The sequence below is a fragment of the Cannabis sativa genome, chromosome 4 (assembly GCF_029168945.1).
Source record: "Cannabis sativa cultivar Pink pepper isolate KNU-18-1 chromosome 4, ASM2916894v1, whole genome shotgun sequence".
Classification (NCBI taxonomy): domain Eukaryota; kingdom Viridiplantae; phylum Streptophyta; class Magnoliopsida; order Rosales; family Cannabaceae; genus Cannabis; species Cannabis sativa.
The window spans coordinates 33,019,395-33,045,988 of record NC_083604.1 but is presented as its reverse complement, the minus strand read 5'-3'; the positions used below and the strand labels follow the sequence as shown (position 1 = coordinate 33,045,988).

General features: G+C 38.3%; 1 protein-coding gene across 2 annotated transcripts; it reads right to left on the bottom strand.

Annotated features, from left to right (window-relative positions):
* Positions 1-1,390: 1,390 nt before the first annotated feature.
* LOC115712133 (uncharacterized) lies at positions 1,391-26,591 on the bottom strand. Of its 2 annotated transcripts, none has more exons than XM_030640374.2 (10): positions 26,382-26,591; positions 25,686-25,840; positions 25,464-25,566; positions 25,188-25,300; positions 24,588-24,656; positions 13,764-13,879; positions 13,566-13,620; positions 2,464-2,584; positions 2,171-2,313; positions 1,391-1,674 (listed from the first exon to the last, which is right to left on the bottom strand). In XM_030640374.2, exons 2-10 carry the CDS (start codon positions 25,818-25,820, stop codon positions 1,573-1,575), a joined length of 957 nt encoding a protein of 318 aa, XP_030496234.1. In that variant the 5' UTR covers positions 25,821-25,840; positions 26,382-26,591; the 3' UTR covers positions 1,391-1,572. The 2 variants fall into 2 exon arrangements, with proteins under 2 accessions (XP_030496234.1, XP_030496235.1); XM_030640375.2 differs by having other exon boundaries at positions 26,473-26,495.
* Between the last annotated feature and the right edge of the window lie 3 nt (positions 26,592-26,594).

Genomic DNA, 26,594 nt, shown 5'->3' with positions numbered 1-26,594 from the left:
CGTACTTTGAGTGACTGAGACGAAATTGTTGATGTGGATAAGTGAAAGTCGTTTTTTAGACTTTTTCCACGTCACTTCCCAAACTGCCCAGAATGCTGTAGCATTGCTTCAGCATTTTTGTCCAATTTTCAGCTTTTGTTCCAACTTTTCCTTTACATCACTTCATTTTTCCTAGCAAGTTAATTCTTCTTTCACACAACAAACAAGCAACATTTAAATAAAAAAAAAACACAATTAACACAATAATTTTTACAAGACTCAAAAGTTAGCTTACTAAACAGAAATTAAACTAAAACTACTTAAAAGTAAGCAACCAAACACATTTTCACTACTCTCCTCGCAATATTTTCAGCTTTAAAGCATAAAAAATAACTATATACCATAGAGTTATCAAATTTGTATAAAGCATATCTCAATCCTAATCCAATTCATATATTTATATATATAAATCAATTGAGCAGAAGTTTAATTATTGAAAATAATAAAATTTTATATACTTAAATACTAGCAAAATGTTCAAGTTTACCTTCATATTCTTGCAATTAATGAATCTTCTTTTAGGATTAACTTCTGTCCAAGTTTGAACCCATGGTTCTTTACGGTCACAATTATTAGGATCCCTTAATTTTGAAAAATCTTTCTTCATGCCATAATTACTACAAGGGCTTAATCTATGCAGATTGCTTACATGAGATGAAGAGGAAGCATCTCCCATATTTCTGCTAGTTCGTCTGAACAATAATAGGAGTGAGTCGAGTTGGGGGCTGTTCTTGAGAATGAGAAAGGGGGAAAGGGTGGAGGTTTGTTTAGGGCTTGCTCTTATGATTGAGAATGGAGAGGGAGGTCGATTGGAGTCGAAGCTCTGGTTCTTCAAAGCTTCAAAGCTCAGTTCTTCCACTTTGAAAATGGCAAGGGGATCAACTGAAAATGGCAGGGGTAGATTAGGATAGAGTCAAAGCTCTAGGTTTGGTTCGAGAAGAAGGGTCGACAATGATGATTCTTTTAGGTTGAAGTTTGCTTTTTTATTTTCTTTTGTTTTAATTCATTAAAATAAATCTAGAAAAATTGATTTCAAGTTATTAGAGATATTAGGATTAATTAGTTTAAGTTTTTTTTTTTATTTAAGCGTTTATATATTACAACATGTTTTACCTGAAACTCAAACTCAGGACCTCCAACACTCACACACCCACCTATGGCCACTTGAGCTAGCCTGAAGTGGTTAATTAGTTTAAGTTTTAAATACTTAAAAAAAATTAAGATTTAATTTAGACCTTACATGCGTACATATTCTTACATCTAATAGGATAGTAGTAAAAGGGATTTAAAATACAACGTTTGGTATTTAATCCATAAAAAAAAAAAAAAAAAAAAAAAAAAAAAAGTGATATTTAAGTATACAAAATTAAAAACATTTGATACTTAAACGTAAATTTCCCTATATATAATGTGTGAGAGGGAGAGAGTTACAATAATATTGCATTAATTCTTTTTTTTTCTTTTCATTTATTGTAAAAATTACAATGATGAAAGTATACTAAGATGTATTGCCAAAAGATAAGAGGCAAAAGATCATATTTTCAAGAGGTTGTATGCAGGCAAATCTTTCACACTAGCGACATCTTCAAGGGCAAGCTCACGCTCTAACTGGTTTCTGGTGGACTTGAGCACCTCCTGTAAAATATAAATAAAAACAGAGATATATAAGGAAAGATTTTAATTCCCATTCCCGCTTCATTCCCACTAATTCCTCATTGGGGACGGTACAGAAAATTCCTTAATGGGACAGGAACAAGGCGGGGAATCTTCTATTATAAAAATAAAATTTATTTTAAAACTTTAAAAGTATAAAATTATTAAATTACATAAAAGATAAAATATTACACATTTACTATTCAATATAATAATTATTATAAAAAATATAATTTCAAAAATTGTAAAAATAATATTAATACACTAAAAAAATATAAATGCATATATAAAATATAAAATATTAACAAAAAATAATTAATAAATTAAACGGGTCTCCATCGGGACGGGGAGTGTCGTCCCCATCCCGTTTAACATTCGGGGACAAAAATTCATCCTCGTCCCTAAACAGGCAACTCTAACATTCATACTTGTTTTTTTTTTTTTTTTTTTTTGCTAGAAAGTATTCAAATTATCTTACATTGAATTCCATATATGAAGCTCGCTTTGCAAGCCATTGCGCATCCATCATTTGGAAGGCTACACAAAAAAGGTGATCAAATGCCATTTCATCTTCTTTAAGTAGTTCCAGAAAATGAATTCCCACTTCAGAAGTTGGTGTTCCTATGACAACAAAACCACCCAGAAGTTATTTGTTAGTCAGACTCATTCCCTAGCACATTGGCAAGTCCAATGAGCCCGTTGAAACACTACTGTAGTTGAAAGAAAAAAAAATCCATATCTTTCAACAGAAAATCGCTTTTTCTTTTATACCTGATTGAAGATCTAACATCTGTACCAACATAAAACATATGTTAATTCCAGCAACAGCAAAGGGATATTCCCACTCAGCTCTAGTTCCATCCTGTTTATGCAACAGCCTTTGAAATGATTCCTATAATATGGGAGATCAAATGTCATATTAGATTAATTGAACCGTTCCAAGCTAACAACACTACTTAAAATAGTTTTGGTCCTGAAAAGATGCAATTCTTCCTAGTTCCAGGATTTGTCAGTTAGAAATAGACCTGGCCTCTGACTTTTTATCATTTTGCAATCCATAATCTGATAGGGATCTCTCAAAATCTGAGTCAAGAACACCCACATATACACCAGAAATCTTACTTTTATTCTCAAACCCTAGCCTCAATTAGAGACCAAGTCCAACATAATACAAGAATACAAAGAAAAACAGTAGCTAATTCGAGATAGCCAATCTCCCAAACTCATTATTACAGCTACTAATCACTTATTTATACTGCTTCACTAACTAGCAACTACTGCTATTAACAGAAACATAATAACCTACTAATAAAACTCCTAACAAAACAAAACCAACAACTACTAACAATAAAACTAAAACAACTAAGTAAAATAACTTAGTTTAGTTCGTCATCCCTCTTCTCATATAAGTGAACCTCATTGGAGATCTATCAATACTTCTCCCCAATTTTGAACCTTGTCTTCAAGGTTCAAATTTGGAAACTGAACCCTTATGGCTGCAAAAGACTCACAAGTGGCTTCAGAATCTGGTAATCCTTGCCATTTGATTAAAACTTCAACTTCCTTTGCTGAGTTGTTGGTTTTGCTTGCGTATCTTACACCAATAAGTTTGTTGGGCTGAACTATTAGCTCTCCTACCGGCTGGTCCTTAATCAATCCTTTCACTTTAATGTGGTTGGGATTAGACAAACATTCCAAAGAGTTGAGGGACAATTACACACTCTCTACATGTCACCTCCCCCATTGACACTTCCTCTCCGTTCTCCAACTCATCCTCATGAACGATCATAACATTCAGCTCCTTCTTTTTGCACACATGACAATAGTGGAACTTCTCATCACACCTAAAACACAGCCCTTTATCTTTCTTTTCTTGGTATTCAACAGCCGTCAACTTTTTGTAGCCCTCCTTTGGGTTAGCCCCCAAACCTTGGCTTGTGTTTGTAACTTCAATGACTGCTCAACCTTGGTATTCAAACTACTCGCAGCATTCAAATCCCCAAAAGAACCATGACTTGAAATCTTGAAAGTCTTGGATGAAGACATTCCTTTGTTCCACAAGGCAATACCATTTTTCTCTTCAATCTTTTGTGCTACTTCCATAATATTCAGCAAGCCCACCGGATTAAACAACTGTAATTCCCCTTCAATTTCTTCTTTCAATCCATTAACAAACACATTAACAAGAGCATCGTCTAAAATTGTGTTCAAAGGTGCTGCACATACCTCAAATTGTCGTCTATATTCAGCCACTGGCCCCTTTGCATAAGAGCAAACAATCTTTGTTGTAAATTTCCCTCCTTTAAAGGACAAAACCACTGTAAAAGCAAAGCTTTCAACTCCGGCCAGCTCTGAATAATAACTCTATGATAGAGCCAAAGAAACCAAAAAAGGGCTTCTCCCTCAAGGCACAAGACAGCAGCCTCTAATTTTTCTTTACTAGTGAGGTTATTTAGAGAAAAATACCTTTCAGCCCTCAAATTCCATGAATCAGGGTCAAAATTGTTGAACCCGTGCATTTCTAGCCTTCTCCACCGCTTCTCTACAAAACCCAGCCCTCTGACTGCCGGTACGACCGTCGCGCCACCATCTGCCAGAACCCTAGCCACCACTGTACCTCACGAAAAAACCCTGGAGCGTTTAAATTTGGTGCACAATGGTGTTCTCCACCCATCGCTGGTAGTGCGACGCCGATCGTCGCTCTCCCTGCTGCGTTGCCGCTGCCCGCTACCGTTGTCGTTGTCTGCGCTGCCACCCTCTGCTAGATCTGGTTGAGAACCTCCTTCATAGATCTTTGGGATTCTCTATACTGCATTTGCAAATCCTTGATAGATTTTTCCAGATTTGGAATTTTTTTGGAGTTCTTCCCTCATGAACTCCACTTCTTTCTCCAAAGACTCCACTTTCTTACCAGCCATTGTAGGATCTTTGAGATGCTCTGATACCAATGATAGCATCTCTCAAAATCTCAGTCAAGAATTCCCACAAATACACCAGAAATCTTACATTTATTTCTCAAACCCTATCCTCAGTTAGAGACCAAGTCCAACACAATACAAGAATAGAAAGAATAACAGTAACTAATTCAAGATAGTTAATCTCCCAAGAGTCTAAAACTCATTAACACAACTACTAATCACTTATTTATTCTGCTCCACTAACTACTGCTACTTACAGAAACGTAACAACCTACTTGTTAGAATATATACATTAGTTTCCAATTTCTTCCTAGTTTCATATTTAGTCACCGTAGTCTTGAGTATAAATACTTGCTATTTTATTGAATAAAATACTATTTATCCACCATTTTCTATGTGGTATCAGAGCCACCTTAGATTAGGGTCGAAATTCAAAATTCAAAATTTTGGCTATTAAAAACAATTAGGGGGTGATTTTAGGGTTTCTTTTTTGGAAACCCTATTTGGAGTGTGTTTAAGTTCTCACCGCCCACACAAGAGGACTGCCTAGCCGCCAGTCGACAAAACCCCAAAATCCAACCACCAGAAAAGCCACGTGTGAGGCTCACGCGCCGCCACTACCCGCGGAGATCTTCCCCACGCGTCCACGAGTGGGGGCGGCGTGGGACCATGAATTCGGCTCTGATTCACTTCTATTCCTTATTCAGCCCATCTCTGTCCTCCTTAAATCTATCTCCGGTGGTTCTTCTCATTTTGTGGTTTGATACTTTTGACTTCTTCATATTTGAGTGTTCTTCCTTTGTTGTTCACTTTTTTCTTTTTCTTTTTCAATTGTTTTTGCTTTCAAGATTATGGTAGAGTCAAAATCAAACCAAAAATAGTGGTTGTTTCTGATGTGGTTCCCGTGATGTCTAAAATCACGTACCATAAATTGATTGGTTCGAATTATTTGGAATGGAGCAAGACGATTCGACTTTATCTAAGGAGTATTGAAAAAGATGATCACTTAACTGATGATCCTCCCAAAGAAAAAGACACTTCAAGAAAAATATGGCTATTGTGATGATACTCGCTTGTTTATTCAAATTTGAAATTCTATAGATAATGAGACAATTAGTTTGATTAATCATTTTGAATTGGTTAAAGAATTAATGGATTACTTGGAGTTTTTGTATTCTGTAAAAGACAACCTATCTCGTATGTATGATGTTTGCAAAGCCTTTTATCATGCGGAGTAACAAGATCAGTCTCTTATGAACTACTTTTCGACATTTAAGAGGACATACAAAGAGCTTAATGTGTTGTTGCCATTTAATCCTGGTGTGAAGGTTCAACAGCGGCAGCGAGAGCAGATGGCTGTCATGAGCTTTCTAGCAGGACTCTCATCTAAATTTGACTCTGCAAAGTCACAGATTCTTTGTACGTCTGATGTCTCCTCCTTCCAAGATGTCTTTAACTGTATTCTTCGTACAGAAACTACTCCATATGCTTCTCTTAATAGTGCTTTGGTTGGTCATAATAATCATGCACCGTGAAAAAACTCCAAGTGGTTCCAAAATAGGCAATTCACAAGAGCCTGACAATCAACATGGGAATCCAAAAGCATTATGTGCAACTCTTGTAAGAAACTAGACCATACCAAGTTCAAGTGTAAGAAGCTACTATTTAAAAATCAGCAAAAACACTATGGCTAATGTTGCAAGCACTAGTGATGCATCTAACAAATCGGTCATTATTTCTACGGATGAATTTGTCAAGTTCTGAAAGTACCAGGAATCACTCAAGTTTTCATCTCATTCTATCACTGCAATTGCTGATTCAAATAAATCAAATGCATGCCTTCTTTTGACATCCTTGAAATGAGTCATTGATTTTAGTGCCACAGATCACATGACAAGTAATTCCAGTCTTTTTTCCACTCTTCAGTCTTATAGTCACACTTCTTCTGTTATCTTAACTAATTGATCACCATCTTCTATTCTTGGATCTGGCACTGTTACTCCTACACATTTGCTTATTTTGTCATCAGTCTTAAATTTAGCTAGTCTATCCTTAAATTTGCTTTCTGTTAGTCAACTCACCCATAATTTGAATTGTTGCATCTCTTTCTTCCAGATCATTATATATTTCAAGATCTTATGACGAAGAAGATTATTGGTAAAGGGCATGAATTCGGCGGCATGTATGTTCTTGATCCACTATCCTCAACCCCTATTGTTTGTCCGAATGTCGCCTCCGCTTTTGAGGCATATTGTCGTTTGGGTCATCCATCCCTTCCTTTGCTTAAGAAGTTTTGTCCCCAATATAGTAAGGTGCCTGCATTCGATTGTGAGTCGTGTCAATTTGCCAAACATCGTGTTAGTTTGAGTTCTCGAGTCAATAAACGTGCTAGTGTTCCTTATGAGTTAGTTCATTTTGATGTTTGGGGTCCCTCTCCTATTTTGTCAAAACCTAGACTCGGGTATTTGTTACTTTTGTAGATGAGTATTCTCGTGTAACTAGGTTATATTTAATGAAAAATCAATCTGAGTTGTTTTTTATACTTTGTGCTTTTTGTGCTAAAATTCAAAATCAATTTAATGTGTCTGTTCGTACTTTGCGAAGTGATAATGTCAAGGAATACACATCTGTTCAATTTCAATCTGATATGATCTCTAATAGCATGCTTCATTAAACTTCTTGCGTTGATACTACTCCCCAAAATGGTGTAGCAGAATGCGAAAACAGACACTTTCTTGAAACTGCATGTGCCTTGTTGTTTCAAATACAAGTTCCTAAACCTTTTTGGGCCAATGCAGTTTCCATAGCATGCTTTCTTATCAATCGCATGCCATCCTCAATACTTAATGGTGAGATCCCATTTGAAATTCTCAGGGTAAGTCATTGTTTCCAGTTGCGTCTCAAGTATTTGGCAGTGTTTGTTTTGCTCGAGATGTTTGTCCACATGTTACCAAATTAAATCATAACTGTTTAAAGTGTGTATTTCTTAGTAAAATTGTCTTCAAAAAGAGAATAGGTGTTATTATCCTGATCTCAACAAATATATTGTTTCTATTAATGTTACTTTTAGGGAAAATACACCTTATTTTTCATCTTCACCTACTCCTACTCGCCAAGGGAGGATGACGATTTGTTGTTATATTCTGTCACATCCTCTGCGTCTGATACATGCTCTGACGAGTTTCTTGTTCCTCTTCACCTGACTCAGTCATAGCTCTAGCAATGCCTACACCTCCACCACCTCCTATCATAGTGTACTCTAGGCGTCCACCTCCTCCACCTCCTGTTTCACGTCCTACATATGCATTTTCGTCATCAAATCTGAAACTCAACGATGATCTTCTCATTGCACTACGTAAAGGTAAACGCAAATGTACCTATCTGATAAGAATTTCCTGTCAAAATTAGTCCAAAACATGAAATGAAGAAGAGCAGAGAAGAGTTGAGGAAAAATGGCAGATCTGCCTTCTATTGATACCCAAGAATTTGAGAGCCTGGTTCCCTCCCAATACAATTGTAATTCACTCTAAACTCTTCACACCCACAAAATCAAACCCACACACCTTTTATTCAATTAAACCGAGTGTACCCACAAAGACCCACACACAATTACAACTCTCCTAACCAACTTGCCAACTCAACAATTAATTACCTGTGGGATTATCTACAACTCTTCCGCTACTCCTTCGGCTGTAGACAAAAGTCATGGTCTATTAATACCCCCCTATGAGTCTCACCTTGTCCTCAAGGTGAAAGTTGGGGATTGGTTTCGAATGACATCGACGTCTTCCCAGGTGGCTTCAAAAGGAGGAAGGTGCTTCCACTTGATGAGTGCTTAAGGCTGGACTTTCTGAGTACCGGGACAATGGCCAACACTGCTTCAAGCTCGAGCAACCATTCAAGATCTGTTGTAAGGCTGGGAGGGAGCGGAGTGGGATGTTGGTGCAGTCCGAGTGCAACGCGTAACAGGGATACATGGAACACTGGGTGGATGGTGGCATCCGGAGGCAGCTGCAAGCGATAGGCCGCCTGTCCAACCCGAGCCAACACGGGAAACTGACCAAAGAAACGTGGTACAAGTTTCTCATTGACGCGCTTAGCTACCGTGCGCTGTCAATATGGTCGAAGTTTGACATAAACCATGTCACCAACATCAAAGTGTACCTCCCTTCGCTTCTTATCCGCTTGTCACTTCATTTTTTGCTGAACATGATGCACATTTGCTTTGAGAGGCACCAGGGTAGCATCACGATCGTGCAACTGATGCTTAACCTCTAAATCTTTTTGTACTGACTGGTTCAAAACAGAGCAGGGGAGGGGGGTCTCGGTTATAAAGAGCACGGAAAGAGTCATTCCAGCCGAGATATGGTACGAGGTGTTGTACCAATACTCTGCCCATGCCAGCCACTTCACCCATTTGGTGGGCTTCTCACCTACAAAACAGCATAAGTAAGTTTCCAAGCATCTATTAACCACCTCGATTTGGCCATCCGATGTCGGATGGTATGCAGTACTACGCTTCAAGATGGTGCCATTCAAGCCAAACAATTCTTTCCAAAATAGACTAAGGAAAATCTTGTCTCGATCGGAGACTATGGAGCGTGGGAAGCCATGTAATTTTACCACGTCCCTCACAAAAACTTCAACCACCGTCATCGCTGTGTAAGGATGGCGAAGAGGAATAAAATGCCCATACTTGGTCAAGCGATCTACCACCACCAGAATAGAGTCAACAACTATTAATGGACCATTTGCTCTTTTACCCAATTTATTCTGGCCCACTTTAATTAATAAACCTTTTTCATATATCTGCCCCAAGTATTCTAAATTAATAAAATTATTGGGTATTAAAGTTGATCCCACATGTGACCCCTCCAAATCTCTCCACAATTGATTGAAGATATGTTGAAGTGTAACTGACCCCCTAGTTTCTCGTATCTTTCTATTAAAACTCGTAATCGCCGCCACAACATTACTCCTTGCATGACGATCAGTCTCGAGTACCGCACTCTTGTCGATGCTAATTAAATGCTTCCCTGGACGATCAACGGTCACCACCGTATCCACCAGCGACTCTGCAAGCTCTGACACCGTTTCCGTTACTTGATTGTGGAGAATTGTTTCAGCTTCTCTGTTCTTCCTACTTTCTTTACTGAATCGGCTTTCAATCATTGGTCGTACGAAGTTGTTTATTCCATCCTCACTGCCACCTCTGACTGCCTCAAAGATCTCTTCTCCTTTGTCTCTACCGCCTCCGACTACTTCTACTGTCACATCTCCTTCTATACTTTCTTTCTCTTCTATCACAGAGTTTTTTCCATCCCCAAGCATCTTGTTATGGTCAAAATCTTGGTACCAACAATAACTAAAATACCCGTGAAATCTATAGCTTAAATCATTAAGCTTGAAAAGCTTCAAATCAAACCTACCACCTTCGTTTTCTAAGACCAATGATTCCGATACAAAACTGTACTCGTCGCCCATCAGTTGAAGTCTTAAGTGCGAAAGCATGCTAGCTTCAGCTGTCTCCTTATCCACGTCCAAGAGTCCGCCACAACAGTCACCTATTTTCCTGAAAATATTCATACGTCAAAGATTCAGAGGCAGTTCTTGTACTCCAATCCATGAATCTCTACATTCAACTTTAATGTTTTTCTTTTGCAACTCCCAACTCCATTGAGAGAATGAAAAACAGTGTGTGCCCCTAGAACACTCATTTTTTGAATTTTGTTAAACTCAACTCTTTCCCTCTCATCTTTGCACCAAACAATACACCTGTCATCAAACAATTGACTGACCACCAATTTCCTCCCTAGCTCCCTAGAGATATTATAGAAAATGACACTCCAAGAGGCATGACTATTATCTCGGGTAAGAATAATGGCCAACTTCCAATTCCTGGTTTGCGCTCTCGATCTCATATATTCATAATACATTGGCTGATGAAATCTCTTCTCTGGATGATTTTTTGGTTTAAAACTGGTGTTTATGGCTAGATATAGGTCCTTCCACTCAACATCTCATTTTCTCCGGCAAGGAGCCTTTACAAAGCATTCTGCAGCTGATGAGGTTGTGTGGCCAATGGTTTCCTCAGTTCCTTAACTATGTTAGCCCACGATTGCAGGTTCAAGGTTCCCCCACTCTTCATCTCTACTTTCTGCTGAATAGTGTTCTTTTTGACAGTTACTTGCTCTCTTTTAATAGTGTTGTTGAGACATCGTAAAAATTCAAACCACCCCTTCGCCTTTTCTTCTTCTGGAATAATAAACATTTTCATCTTGTTGTTCCTCAATATAGAAAGTTTCTCCTTTTGTATTTTAGAAATATTCCAAAAAACAACTGCTAGAGCTATTTCGAAAAGTTCTTTTGAAGCTGTCTCTTTGCCTTCCTTCCTTCTGCTGTACTTCCTTCATAGTCTCGATGATCCAATCCATAGCATCAATAGTAATAACAATTTCATACCCAAAGTGTCTAGTTCTTTCACAAATACGAACAGAACCACTATCATAAGTCAAAGTAACCATGAACGCCTTGTGTTTGGTGTGGAAGCTCTAATACTTTCGGAGTTTTTGGACACGAAATGAATTAGAAATATTTTTCCAGTCATTACCAGTGGGGTAGTGACCTTTTTTCTTCCCGAAACCAGTGGGATTTCAATGCCTTCCATGGCCATAAGGACCATGGAAACCCCACGTATGCATGGGCACACTTCTTAGAAAGAGGAGAGAGAATCTTGGATTATTTTATTCTTCACACATGGGCCAAATGACCTAACCCTTAATGGCCCATTAAGCAAAGGGAAAAGCCCAATGTTTATTTTAGGTAACACATGGGTCGCGTGGGATCCAGGTAAGGTTTCTATGTTCCCTTCTTCTAATCGCACAAAGCTTCCTTTAGGGCTGAGATTGGCCGACTGCAACTCTGAACCACCAACGATAGAGCAATGGGTAGTGGGCACCGTAAGGGTGGACGGAGGTCAAGGGTTCAGTTCTCGGGTATGGCGAGGATGTAACTTCACCCACCACTAGTTGGATCTTTAGCAGAGAGAAGAACCACCTTCAGGAAGTGTATCTCATCCAACAACATCTCTCTTCTTGAGGAAAAGCTGCTAGTTGATGGTGCAAACAAAGTTGTACCATGTTCACTCAAGGTTTTGAAATCTAATCTGAAATATTTTTTTGTGAGTTTGTCATCTCAAGTAGAAATTGCAAGAGTAAGTTTGACATGGGATATAAGTGTCTGCATTAATATTGCTGGAAACAAATTCATTAATACACCCCATAGGAATTTCTTTGTTCATAAAAGAAATGTATCTGTTGACATAAGGATTCGCCGACAAGAGAAACTACTTGAAATGGGTAGCAAAAATAAAACTATGTGGGCATTATCTACCGGAGTTTTGATATAGGAAAGAGAAGCAACATGGATGTGTCAACCTAGAATTGGTACTCAACTAGCCAACTTGTGATTCTTGGAAATTTATTTTCTTATCCCTAATTCTTTTCTACTGGTTTGGGGCAAGAGCACCAACAAAAAGAAATAGATATTGGAGTGACCCTTCTGAAAAACATATATGGATTTTGGGGGTGTATCTCTTGTTTTTCTCATTTATCCACTGGAGTGGGTTGTTTCTGGGTGTTCGATAGGGGCAAGACAAGGCATTTCGGGAAAAAATCAGTGGCTCTCTTTCAACTTCTTATGTACACCAAAAGAGCAAATATCAATTTGCTCAGCTGGTTTTTTGATCGAGGTAGACTCGTGAGCAGTGGCGTCTTTCTCATGACTCGAACACCTTGCATTTGTTGGCTTGGTTCTTTGACAAGGGATGAGCACGAGTTGCACCTACTGCTGTTACAAGTTGATCTCCATCACCTTGAGGACAAGGTGATTTTCAGGCGGCCAGTATTGACAGGCATTGGGATATTAAATAAAAAGGTCATAAGTGTAATTGTAATAAGGGTATTGTTATTATACATAGGACTCAATAATGAAGGAAAAAGGTGTGAATGATTTTAGTGAGCTTTAGCTCTTGGGAGAGAGCTAGGTCTCTCGAATACCCACCAACTTGTTCTCTTTTATCACTCATATTAATAGACTAGCTATTTTCCATTGTTGTTCATCTTAAGCTCTTTCTTCCTCTATTTTGCTTCTGTAATGATAGGAATTTCCTATAAGTTTCCTATTTAGTCTCCCTAGTTTTATATATAAATACTTGTTATTCTATTGAATAAAATACAATTGATTCACCATTTTCTACACTACTAATAAAACTCCTAACAGAACTTAACCAACAACTATTAACCACAAAACCACTAAAACAACTAAAATAAGTAAAACAACTTTGTTTAGTTTGTTTATCCCTCTTCTCATATAAGTGTACTTCATAGGAGATCTATCATAATCATATAAAGAAACACTGCTCCACAAGAGTTATTTAAAAACTAACTTATCATGTAAATCTTCCAAATGATATTTTTTATCAGTGATAATAAAGTGAACATTTACCCCTAGAACCCTAACTAGAGCTTCATGAATGATTTTGTTGGTACTTTTCGATCTTAATTAAGGCAGTTCAACAATAAATTATGCAATCAAACCAATTTTCACAACTTCTGGAAAAATCCTGACCAGCATTCCCAGCTCATCCAATAAGTTATCAAATTTTACAACTTCCAAACAATGTAACATTTAATTTACACATTCAATTATGTGCCAACATATTCTATACTCTCATTTCTTTCATTAAAAAACAATAGAATGTGAAATCTCTATATGTTTACGTCACAAAGAATTAGGGGTACTGCATGGTAAACTTCAGCATGAGATTCTGGCAGATAACCTCAAATTGAAACAGAAAAATATCCCATACTTATGTATGTCAAATGAAAAACTAATATAAGGAATCTGTCAATTGCTCATGATAAATAACTAAAACAGAGTAATTTAATAACATACAGGATACTTTTGAGCGAAAAAGATCAGGTTTTCCAATGAAATGAATCCACCACCCCTGCAAAAAGTTAAAAGATAGTCATATTACCGCATATGTCCAAAGGAAAAATCATAACAGAAATCTGAGCAAGTATGCAATAGAGATAGGAGAAGCAAATATTTCGCTGAAATTATATTATAAGATGTTAATAATCTACAAACCTAAAATCTGTTGAGGGGTCTACTCCTTGCCATCCCATCTGCTTCCAAAGTTCTGACTTAAGAGGTGGAAGCTCTTTAGTAGGATATGCCAATCTCCATAGTTGCTTCAGAGCGTCCTGCATGCCACATATTAATGTCATAATTTCCTAGTATACATGAAAAATAAAATGTAATATACATTTATCTTCGAAGTGGAAAAATAATTTACCATCCTTACTAGTATATTATATTAGTGATCCCTCTATACGACTTATACCACAGACTTGTACAAACTAATTTACAAATTTCAGTATACACTTTTACTAACAAAAAAAAAAAAAGAAACCAGATAACCACGGCCCAACGTCATTATTTGACAATTATAGTGAGTGTAGTCTAAAAATTAAATTCTATCAGATGATGCTGCATGTCACTAGACAATAATATTCCAAGAAAGCGGCTATGGTATGACACTGTCGAGATTTTCATTAAATAAATATTTGAGAACTAAAGAAATAATAAAGTGTAAAAAGTAAAGAGATGGAGATTTTTACGTGGTTCAAGTGTTAATTAACCTTAATCCACGAGTCAGTCTATTAGCCTCTAATGACGTATTTGATGTGTTTATAATATTTTACAGAAAATCCTAACTCTATACTCTTAGATTCTCTTAAAAAAGAAGAATACTAAGAGTAATATTGGCAGAAATTCGCCTATTTAGGTTGTGATCCCTCCCCTTCGTATGGAAACATAAGGGTATAGGCTAAGGGCAGGTATGGACATGCCCATGACCTGCTTAGGATTTCTGCTCAAAGCCCACTAATGGAGTAAATTACATGCAAAATAAGAGTTGATAAAGAATGAAGAGAAATAATATTTTTATTATATTTCTTTTCTGTGTTATTTGTACAACCTAGAGCTCATCTTATATAGAGTATTTACAAATCAAATAAAGACAATATATTTAATACAGAATAAGGAAAAATCCCTTAAAATATGAAACAACACAAAATTAGGAAACTAATTGATGTGATTTTATTTCCCATCTGTCAACACTCCCCCTCAAGCTGGACTATAGATATTGATGAGTCCAAGCTTGTTAACTAGGAAATCAAAGACTCGTTCAGATAACCCTTTTGTGAGAATATCAGCTAGTTGTTGATCTGTATGGACATATCTAATGCTGATAATCTCTTGATCAATTTTTTCTTTAATGAAGTGACGATCCACCTCTACATGCTTAGTTCGGTCATGATGTACAGGGTTATGAGCAATGCTGATGGTGGATTGATTATCACAATAAAGTTAAATAGGGGCCTCATACTCAATCTTCAACTCCTCTAGTAGGCGTTTGATCCATATTGCTTCACACACTCCATGGGCCATGGCTCTATACTCTGCTTCAGCGCTACTTCTTGCAACTACCGTTTGCTTTTTACTTCGCCATGTTACTACATTACCCCATACAAGAGTACAATACCCAGATGTAGACTTTCTATCATCAATTGACCCAGCCCAGTCTGCATCTGTGAAGACTTCAACCTTCCTCTCAATTGTCTTCTTGAAGAAAAGACCTTTTCCCGGTGTTTGCTTGAGGTACCTCAGAATTCTATATACAGCATTGAGATGTCCTTGACATGGATTATGCATATATTGACTGACTAGACTTACCGCAAAGGCAATGTCGGGTCTTGTATGGGAGAGGTAGATAAGTTTCCCTACTAGTTGTTGGTACCTCTCTTTGTCAACTGGGCTTCCTTCAAACATTTTCCTCTTGTCTCCGAGCTCAATTGGAGTCTTGCTGGGCTTGCTACCAAGCATTCCTGTCTCCTCCAAGAGATCAAGAGTATATTTCCTTTGGGACACAGAAATCCCTTTTTTGCTTCTAGCGAATTCCATTCCCAAAAAATATCTGAGTGCACCAAGATCCTTGACTTCGAACTCCTTTGCCAACATTTCCTTGATTAGAATAATCTCTTCAATATGGTTTCCAGTGACAATTATGTCATCCACATATACAATCAGTACTGCCATTTTCCCTTTTCCTGAGTGTTTGATAAAAAGAGTATGATCAGTCTGACCTTGCATGTATCCAAGCCCCTTGACTACTTTTAGAAAGCGATTGAACCATGCTCGAGGAGACTGTTTTAGACCGTATAGAGATTTGTTTAACTTGCAGACTTTAGTTGTATTGGGAGATTCTTCAAAACCGGGAGGTTGACTCATGTACACTTCTTCTTCCAGCTCACCATTTAAGAATGCATTTTTTACATCAAGTTGATGCAATTCCCAATCCAAGTTAACTGCTAGTGACAACAATACTCTGATAGTATTGAGTTTGGCAACTGGAGCGAATGTTTCAGTGTAGTCAATTCCATAAGTTTGAGTAAAACCCTTGGCAACTAACCGAGCTTTATATCTTTCGATAGATCCATCTGCATTATATTTTACTGAAAACACCCATTTGCACCCTACTACTTTCTTGTTTAGTGGTAACTCCACTAATATCCAGGTTCCATTATGTTTAAGTGCTCTTATCTCTTCGAGAACAGCTGTCCTCCAGTGAGGAATGCTAAGTGCCTCGTTGATGTTCCTGGGAATCACAACATCTGAAAGACTGGAGGTAAAAGCTTTAAATGGAGATGATAATTGTGAATACGAAATGAAATTTGAAATAGGGTGTTTTGTACAAGATCTAATTCCTTTCCTTAATGCAATAGGAATGTCCAGATCTGACTGACTTTTTGTGGGAAGAGTACCTGGATCACTTGAGGGAATTGGTTCTATCACCGGATTGGACTCTTGACTGTGAGGATTCGTGACTTGTTTACTTCTTCTAGAATACACTCGAATTTCCTTCTGCATGTTTTGATCTTGAGGAGGAAGACTTTCATTAGGAGATGGACGTTGATTGATTTCTGTTTCAGAAGAGGATGGAGGATTTTCTAGTTCTGAAGGGAATGGAATGTCAGGGGGTAATTCTAAACCCCACGACCACTGAGTTTCTTGCTTGTGATGATTGTTCTCCCCCTGAAGCGAGGTGGGAGTGAAGTACGGAGAATTTTCAAAAAAAGTAACATCACTTGAAATGTATGATTTCTTGGTGAGTGGACAATAGCAACGATAGCCTTTCTTGGTAGGAGAATAACCCAAGAAAATTGTTTTGGTAGCTCGAGGATCAAGTTTACTCCGATGTTGGGAGTGAACATGTACAAATGCAGTGCAACCAAAAACTTTTACTGGCAAAGTGTTTGTAGAAATGTGGGGATAGAGAGACTGAATAACAGAATATGGTGTCTTGAACTGGAGAGGTCGACTAGGAAGACGGTTTATTAGATAAGTAGCAGTAAGAACAGCATCGCCCCAAAGATATTTTGGAACATGCATTTTGAACATGATTGCACGGGCTACTTCTAAGAGATGACGATTTTTTCTCTCAGCTACCCCATTTTGTTGTGGAGTATCCACACACGAGCTTTGATGAACAATTCCATTTTGGAGAAAATAATTACCGAGGATGGTATTGAAGTATTCAGTACCATTGTCGGTACGGAGTATTTGAATAGGTGTTCGAAATTGTGTTTGGATCATTTTGTGAAAGTTTTGGAAGACCTGACAAGTTTCAGATTTATGCTTAAGTAGATAGACCCAAGTGACTCGTGTGTGGTCGTCAATGAATGTAATAAACCATCGCTTACCAGAAGAGGTAGTGATTTTTGAAGGTCCCCATAGATCACTATGAACAAGAGAGAAAGGGCTAGATGGTGTATACATTCTTTGAGGGTATGAAACACGAGTATGCTTAGCAAATTGACAAACATCGCATTGAAAATCAGATACGTTTTTATTAATAAACAAAGAAGGAAACAAATGTTTTAAATATAAAAAACTAGGATGCCCAAGTCGACAATGCCATAACATAATAGTTTGAAAATTTGAATCAGAAACAGAAATCGAACTCGAAGTCAAACAATGCAAGGAAAGTTGCTTCTCTTTTATTGGATGTTGAAAGAAATAAAGGCCATCACGAATCCTAGCACTGCCAATCATCCTCCCCGATGATAGATCCTGAAATTGACACGAATTGGACACAAATTTAGCAAGACATCTATTATCAGAAGTTAATTTGTGAACAGAGATTAGATTGCATTTTAATGATGGAACATAAAGTACTGATTTAAGAATTAAATCAGTAGATAATTTAATGGTGCCAACTCCAACAATAGGTGAATAAGAACCATCTGCAATCTTGACACTAGATGTAGTAGAACATGGACAATAAGAATCAAACAAATGAGGTAAACCTGTCATGTGATCAGTTGCTCCAGAATCTATGACCCATGGTGTTTGGCAAGCAGAAAAGAAATTACCAGAGTGTGCAACTGAGGCACTATGAGACTCGGAACCAGATTTGGATGTCATAGAAGATTGACTGAGGAGTGTGTATAAATGTTCAAGTTGTTCCTTACTGAATGAAGGGGCATTAGTACTGCTTTCAGTCTGAGTGTGGTAGACTTTTTTGTCATGTTGGCGACGAGGAGTCCAGTTTGGTGGTTTACCATGAATTTCCCAACAAGTGGATCGAGTATGTCCGTGACGCTGGCAATGATCACACCAAGGTCGATCACCCTTACGATTAGGCCGCGGATCAGGGTTCGATTTGCCAGATGGTAGTGGTCCAGACTTTGAGACAAGAGCAGAACTTTCAATGGGTGACACATCAGGAGTTGTGAGCATAACACGACGACGTGCTTCTTCACGTCTAACCTCAGAGAATGCTTCTTCAGTGTCGGGAAATGGAGAACGACCAACCAAACGACCTCTTACTTCATCAAGATTGTTGTTTAACCCAGTAAGAAACTCAAAGACCCGCTCTTTTTCCAATTGTTGTCGCTGAATGGTGGTACATTTCGCACACAGTGGTGTAGTATCCAGATACAAATCCAGCTCCTGCCACAGATCTTGTAAGTCCGAAAAATATTGAGTAACAGTTTGATTACCTTGCTTAATCTCTTTAAGCTTGGTGCGAATTTCGAAAATCTGAGAAGCATTACCAAGATCAGAGTACATTTTTCGGGCAGCATCCCAAACCTCCTTGGCAGTCTTAAAGAATAGATATTTGCGGCTAATTTTTGGTTCCATCGAATTAATTAGCCATGCAAGAACAATAGAATTTTCAGCTTGCCATACCTTGTGTGTGGTGTCTGTTGGAGATGGTGCAGGGAGATCACCAGTGATGTACCCAAGTTTCCCACGTCCACAAATGACAAGTTTGACTGATTGTGCCCATTGCAGATAATTTTTTCCATCAAGTTTATGGGCTGTGATATGAAGAGAGTTGCTGTCATAGTTTATGGACTGAGTTGTAGTTTCTGTGGTGGTCTGAGAATTAATTTCCTCACTGGTTGACATTTCTAGAGAAAAGGAGGGCAGAGATAGATCTGGACTTTGACTAGTTGTTTGTTTTTTCCTTTTTTTTTTTTTAAAGAGAGGGAAACTAGAAAAAAAAAACTGGACAGAAAAAAAAAACTGAATGGACAGAGTTCAAAGCAAAAAAAAACTGAGAAAGGAAAAAAAAAACAATCAAAAGAGAGAAAAGACTGAGGTTGAACTGGACAGAGGTGGCTGGAGCTATGCTGGACAGAGATGGCTGCTGGACAGAGGTGGCTAGAGTGGGCTGCCTGAATGGCCAGAGTTGGCTAGACTGAATAGAGGAAAGGAAACCTGCTCTGATACCATAAAGAATGAAGAGAAATAATATTTTTATTATATTTCTTTTCTGTGTTATTTGTACAACCTAGAGCTCATCTTATATAGAGTATTTACAAATCAAATAAAGACAATATATTTAATACAGAATAAGGAAAAATCCCTTAAAATATGAAACAACACAAAATTAGGAAACTAATTGATGTGATTTTATTTCCCATCTGTCAACAGTTGACTATTGGGTCTCTTGGAAATAATTGTGCCCGTGCATGCTGCAACTGGACAATTGGGGGTCATTTGTACGTTGTGGACACGTATCATCCAAAGGTTTAACTTTTAAAAGTAATGGGCACGTGTCGCTCAATAGTTTCACCTTCAAAAGTAGAGGTCTGAAATATCCGTTCACTACCATGACTGGACACAGGGGACAAGATCTGATCCAGTGTCAGAAAAAGCATAACCGTCACTAGGCGATCCGGAGTGCACCAAGGTAGACATCCGCAACACTCTTGGGCGGTCGATATCCGCGATAAGCCATTCGAGTACCCATCCGAGTATCAGCTGAACAGGCTTCCATGTTTACTCCGGGTCCGGGAGAGATATTATGTCTTCTGTGTCCAGGAAACTAGGATAAGGCCAGGTAAGCTTAAGTCAATATCTCGATCTTGACTTGTTCCAGATTCCGTGAGGCTTCTCTTCAACAGGATTGCAATGGGGGATTTTAATTAGCGAGATTATGAGGTTAATCCCTTCTTTTATATGCCACGTGTCACAAGCTCAGGAATACGGATAACATTTACACCCCAAGCTTCCAGGACTCTTGGAGATCCGGGAGCTTGCAATCTTCTTCCGTCTCTTAGATAAGTTTTTGACACGTGGTAACTGTTGGGATCGCGGATGTACCCCATGAGCTGTCATCAATTAAAGGACCATAAACTGAAGGTACCACAGGCGTGGCACGCATGTGGCGCCTTTAGTGCGGTTGTTGACAACACGCGCGTGCTGGGGGCGCATTTCTTGGGAGAAGTTGCAATGATGGTAGGACGATTGAAATGACCTCTCCTTTAATGCGTACGGTACTCGAGGCGTGTAATGATGAAGAATAACGCTAGGGGTGAGTTTGTAATGTCATCTTTTCAACTTCCCATCCATCGGATCAAGTTGTGCTTTTTGGAAGAAGAGATATGGGTCGTCCATTTAAAATCGCAAGGATCTCGGTCGAAGTATAAATGGATTTGCCAAACCCATTTCTTCTGTTTTCATCACTTCAGACTCTCAAAATATCCATTTTCAAATTTCAAACCTGAACTTCCTATTTTCCAAAAAACTTCCTTTTCACTGACGTCTTCAATAGTGAATGCAAGAGGTCTTCGACTACTTGATTCAATATTTTCTAAATCACCGTTCAGCCCGTTTCCCAGACATTAAGTCATTAGACCTCGAACTGTTCCACCCCCAGACTAACGAAAGCCTCGACGCTCAAACCGGCAACGATCGTGCAATCGACTGGGTTCTACACTCTTCGGTAGATTTCCACGACAACCTTCCCAACTCATATGACAAGTATCCTAACGCTTTGTTGACTATTTGCTATTTCGTATCTAAGATAGAAATGCTTAGTTCAAGCTAGGTCTAGGATGTCTTGCATGTTTGAATGGTAAAATGTTGTCCGTAGAGATTCATTTCTAGAACAGGATTGTGTGAAAATTTTGTGCGCCATGAGGGTGCTGATACTGTATGGAAAGCTAGGATACGGTTGTTTGTACTCCATAAACATTTGCATGTTTTTAAGATACTGGAATTAGAGTTTGAACTTGGCATGACAAACTTTTGAATGAACACTAAACCAATGTATTTTCTTCACGTCCATTTGGAGTTGTTAAGACTTCGAATGGCCTTAATTTTTGGAATTTAACAACTATGTCTTTCCCACACTTCAGAGAATATGGCAGCTTTATTGGCTGGGAGGACATAGTCTTATTTGCTCGTGGGGAACCTTATAGCTGCTCACTGAATGGTTGCACCCACACATACACTTTTTAAGGTATGTTGTTGTATACTAACTGTGATTTTGATTTTGCTATTTAGAGTTGGCTTACTAACCATTTGTTCGTTATGTTTGCAGATACTCCCGAAGCAAAAATGTTGAAGTCGTTGAGCGACAAGATAACGAAGAGCTTTGCTAAAACGGAGGGCTCCAAAGGTAAGGAGAAGGGCAAGACTAAGGCCTACAGGACCCGTAAACCAAGGCCTCCGTCCACCTCTTCTTCTTTAGATGTCCGAGAAGTTCCTCCTCCTGCGAAGGCTAACACCAACGCTCCAAGTTACCAAGCCCTTGCTGAGGCAGACAAAACTCTTGTCGCGACTGGGGAGGCTTCTAGGGAACTGGTTGTGTCCGAGAGTGGCACAGCCCAAGCAAGCCATCTCACACAACAAGCTCAAGTGGAGGCTTTGCTTGACCTGGTCGTGGAGGGGACCACCTAAGAGAACACTAGGACAGCCAATGTCTCGAACGAGAGCTTGAATTGGCCTGTGTTTCCCAAAAAGGGTGTTTCCGTGACACCGAAGCGCAAGACTCCTCCCCCATCTTCTGACAAGGACGCCAAAAAGGCCAAGTTTGTTGCGGATAGACAACATTTTTCGGGAGGAGAGGGGTGATGTTTGCAAATCCACCGCTCTACTCCCAAATCCATCATCATCAATTACAACCAACCAACAACAACAGCAACAAAACTAGCAACAACAACAACAACAACAACAACAACACCACCAACAACAACAACAACACCAACAACAACATCCTCAGTTAGAAACCATCGTTCCTTCAAGGGGCCAACAATCTACTTCTAGCTAGCCACTAGGGCTTGTCACTTCCCTACCCAGAATCCTGCTGTTGAACTTCAAATTTCAATTGAAGCCTACTATCCTTGGCCATGACATTCTGAAAAAGGTGGGCGAGGCAAACAATATTCTGAGGAAGCGCCATGAGAAGGAGAGGATTGTGCTCCAGAAGAGGGCTAGTAACTTTTCCGCAGTAAAGAGGACTGAGATCACCGAAGGCATCCGTACCACTGTTCAAGGAGGACTAATGATAGACACTGAGGCCCTAGTAAAGCGAATGGTGCCCAAGGTTGGAAGAGAAGTAGTGTCCTTCGCTGCAGAACTCCTAGATCAAGTGGCGGGCAGCACGAGTGAGCTGACTTCGGAGAAGTGGGCGATTTGCAGATCAGCGATGCGTTTACTTTGGCAGGCTTCAAAATAACAGGTTGTATGATAAGCCTAAGACTTATCTTATGTATCACAAAATGATTAAATGAAATGCTTAGTCTTTTATGCACACAAGCTGAGTTGTCTTAGTATTTTAATTCTAATGGTCCAATTGTAATCCTAGGTGGCCCAAGTCTTTTTAAGACCAATGCTTATAAATAGAAAGGGGGCAACTTCATTTAGATTAGCTTGGAATTAGATAAGAGTAGACTCTTTGTGGAGAGACCAATCCTCTCGAAACATTGTGAATTTGGAGAGACGAGCCTCTCGAAAGCTCGATATTGTAACTTTGTCACTCATTTTCAGAATAAAGATCACTTGAGAAACTCATTACTGATATTTATTTTGGGATATAGCTGATAGGATATTTCTACTCTAAGATTATTCTATCAAATTGGTGCGGTGAGCTGTGAACATGGTGCCCAAGAAACAAGCAGAGAACAGTTTTTCTTTCATGGTTTTGGAGGAAGATTGTGAAGATCTGAAAGTTGCATCTTTTGGAATCAAAGGATCTCTTCATGATTCAATACAAGAGATAACACGACAACATAATCAACAGTTGCAAGAATCTCTTCGAGACATGTTACAACAACAATTCAAGACTTTCTTGGAAGTTCAAGAAAAATCAAGAAAGAACCCAAAAAAGATGTTAATAGAGTTGCTGGCAACAAGGAAAAGGAGGAAAGCAAGGGCCCAACGAGCCCCATGGCACACCAACACAGGGCCACAATGCTAGAAAACGATCAGCGACCACAGGCATCACTCCTATGGCAGGATTCTATATGAATCGGAGCTCCGAGGGGTGTGTGCGTGCCGCTCCAAGGTTTCACCTTTAAGAGTAGAGATCTGAAATATCCGTTCTAGCAAAAAGGTGGATGAGGTGAGCGCACTACCATGCCTGGACAGAGGGGATAAGATCTGATCCCGTGTCAAAAAAAGCGTTACTGTCACTAGGCAATCCGGGGTGCACCAAAGGTAGATGTCCGTGACACTCTTAGGTTGTCGATATCCGCAATAAGCCCTTCCAGTACCCATCTGGGTATCAGCTGGACAGGCTTCCATGTTCGGACAACTCCGGGTTCAGGAGAAACATTATGTCTTCCGCATCCGGTAAACTAGGATAAGGCCAAGTAAGCTTAAGTCAATATCTCAATCTTGACTTGTACCCGATTTCGTGAGGCTTCTCCGCAACAGGGTTGCAATGGGGAATTTAATTAGCAAGATTATGAGGTTAATCCCTTCCTTTATATGTCACGTGTCACATGCTCAGGAATATGGATAACAGACAAGTTTCTAATGCGGTATTGTACCACACGCCCTATTTTACGCATGTATGGAAGTTGTAACCCCAATTTTTTAACATGACAGTATTTATTGTAATTAGAGTAAGCATTGTAAATGTTTTCAAGAGATTTGGAATATTCTATCTGGACTGTTTGGACTTTGTTTTTGACACCTTAAACTATTCCAAATTTCTCAAAAACGTGTAGAATGACTCTTCTAGCTATAATACACGCCTCATGTAGAAACCTGAAATATAACTTCACATGTGCAAACTGAAGCGTGTAATACGGTACGACAAAAAACCTGTGGTACCATAGTTGTTCCCACATATATTTATATTGAGGAGGGGAATTAGACCTTGAACCTTTTATTTGTGAGAGGGGTAATACTACTAGGCTATGCCTATAACTACACCTATAATTAATATTCTCTAACATTAGTTATCATTTACATACATAATACCTATAATTAGCATCAATGTTGCAACTGTCAATTAATTGTGAAAGAAAGCTAATCACAAAAAATCAGACAACAGTGTGGCATATACAGTATGACTGAAATGACAAGAATTGGAAAGATACTTACTTGATGCTCCATGCGAGAACCATCAAAGGGGACTTCAAGCCTCTGCCGTAAGTTTCTAAGTCTTTCTTCCTACGGGGACACAATATTACAGTTTTAGACTAACATATTAGTAAGGGCAAATTTGCACTTGGCAAAGATTATTCAAAAACAAATAAAGTGATCAACAAAGCTTAAAATGACCAATTTATGCAAGTTTTGACCTTTAATGAACACCACTACCTTGAAAATTAAAAAGAAAACACAAAGAAAAATTGTAGAATCTCGGAACTGTTTCTTTTTCTTTGTTTTTTTTTTTTTCCCATCCAAAAAGAAGTATAAAGGGCATACAGACAAGCCTAAATCATTAACTTTTGCCCCGAAACACACAAACACAATTATAACACAATTATACAAGGATATATAAATGAAATAAAAGAACATAGTTTCTTAAACTTATACACATTCTTCTTTTTTTTCGGAAAGATATTGTATACACATTCTAATTATACTTCCTCCGTGGATTTTTAATTTGTCCACATATAATAAGATAGCACAACACATTTAATCAGAGAATGGGAGATCATCAAGTACAAGATAAAGATACAGATAATAATCTCATACCTGTAAAGGACTAAGTGGAGTTCTTAGAAAATTATTGTTTTCTCTTATTTGTCCAGCAGAAGTAAGGGTAAAAAGCCACCCAATGAAGGATACAGGTCCAATTACAATATTTGCTACAGAGACAAAAACTAATGTATGAGTCAAGAAGAAAGTAAATGGGAGAGAGAGAGAGAGAGAGAGAGAGAGAGAGAGAGAGAGAGAGAGAGAGATGAAGAGACAAGATAGTCCTCTGATCATATGCAAAAACAAGCAAATCATACTACCAACACAGCATACCAAACCAGTGCGCCCACTGTGCAATTAACTGAGAGAATATAAAGCTCCAATGGAGTTGTTCCTTCCTTCGTGCATCATCTAAGAGATCATCTAGGTGAGAACCCTATAATATAATAACATAAGACAAATGAGACAAGACACAAGAAAATGCATTGACCAAACTACATCCCTCACTCATTGCCTTCCCTCTTAAATCATTAAATACTCGACATATTTTCTAACCTCTGGATGTCTTTCGTCATATCTATGGTTCCCAAGTAGAGGCTCATCCAATCCTTCTAAGCCAGATAAATGTTCATGCCCTTTTCCATCAACATCTGAATGATGGAGCCTTCTTCTCAAAGCTCTTGATGTCATTAAAAACTTTAATATACTTCCTGCTTATTAAATCAATATTTTAGCATCATTTTAAGGGTTCTCTAGTACATCCAAGTAAAAATACAAAAAGGAAAGGATAACTAAATCAGCAGATGAGGCTAAAATAATACCCGCTTCTCTTTCCCGGCATTCAAAAATTTAAATATAGTTATAAATAGTAAAAAAGAAGTAATAAATAACAAAAACTTGATTTGCCATGCCTAAGATTAATCGTTTTCTACTAGAATGCAGGTATATAGCAAAATAGCATACATCCATTCACATTAAGCACAAGAACTTATAAATGTTAGTTCATCTTGCGATAGCAAAAATAAATAAATCTAAGCACCAAAATATCCTACGATCCAACTCTGAATATTTTCAATTTCTGTGTCAATAAAACCTAAAAGAATACAGCATTGGGAATTAGGTCCACCAGAAAAGTTACAATTTTTTTTCATGGGTCTCCCACATTAAGGACTGGAAGATTAAGGTACAAGAAAAAAAAAAGAAAAAAGAATTAAAAGTAAAAGAAGAAAGAGGAATTAGAAGGGTCCATACCTGAGAGCTGAGAATGATTAACAGGGGAAAAAAACCCTAATTCAGTACTGGAAAGGAGTTCGATTGGTATTTCTATATTCTTTTTACTTACACTACAAGCAAAAATTGGTCATCAATTAGATAATGATCGTCGATTCCTGTTTAGTGTTCGTTGCTCTGCTGTCTTCTTTCTTTATGTTTAATTTTCTCTGTATATTAATAGAAATTTTTACA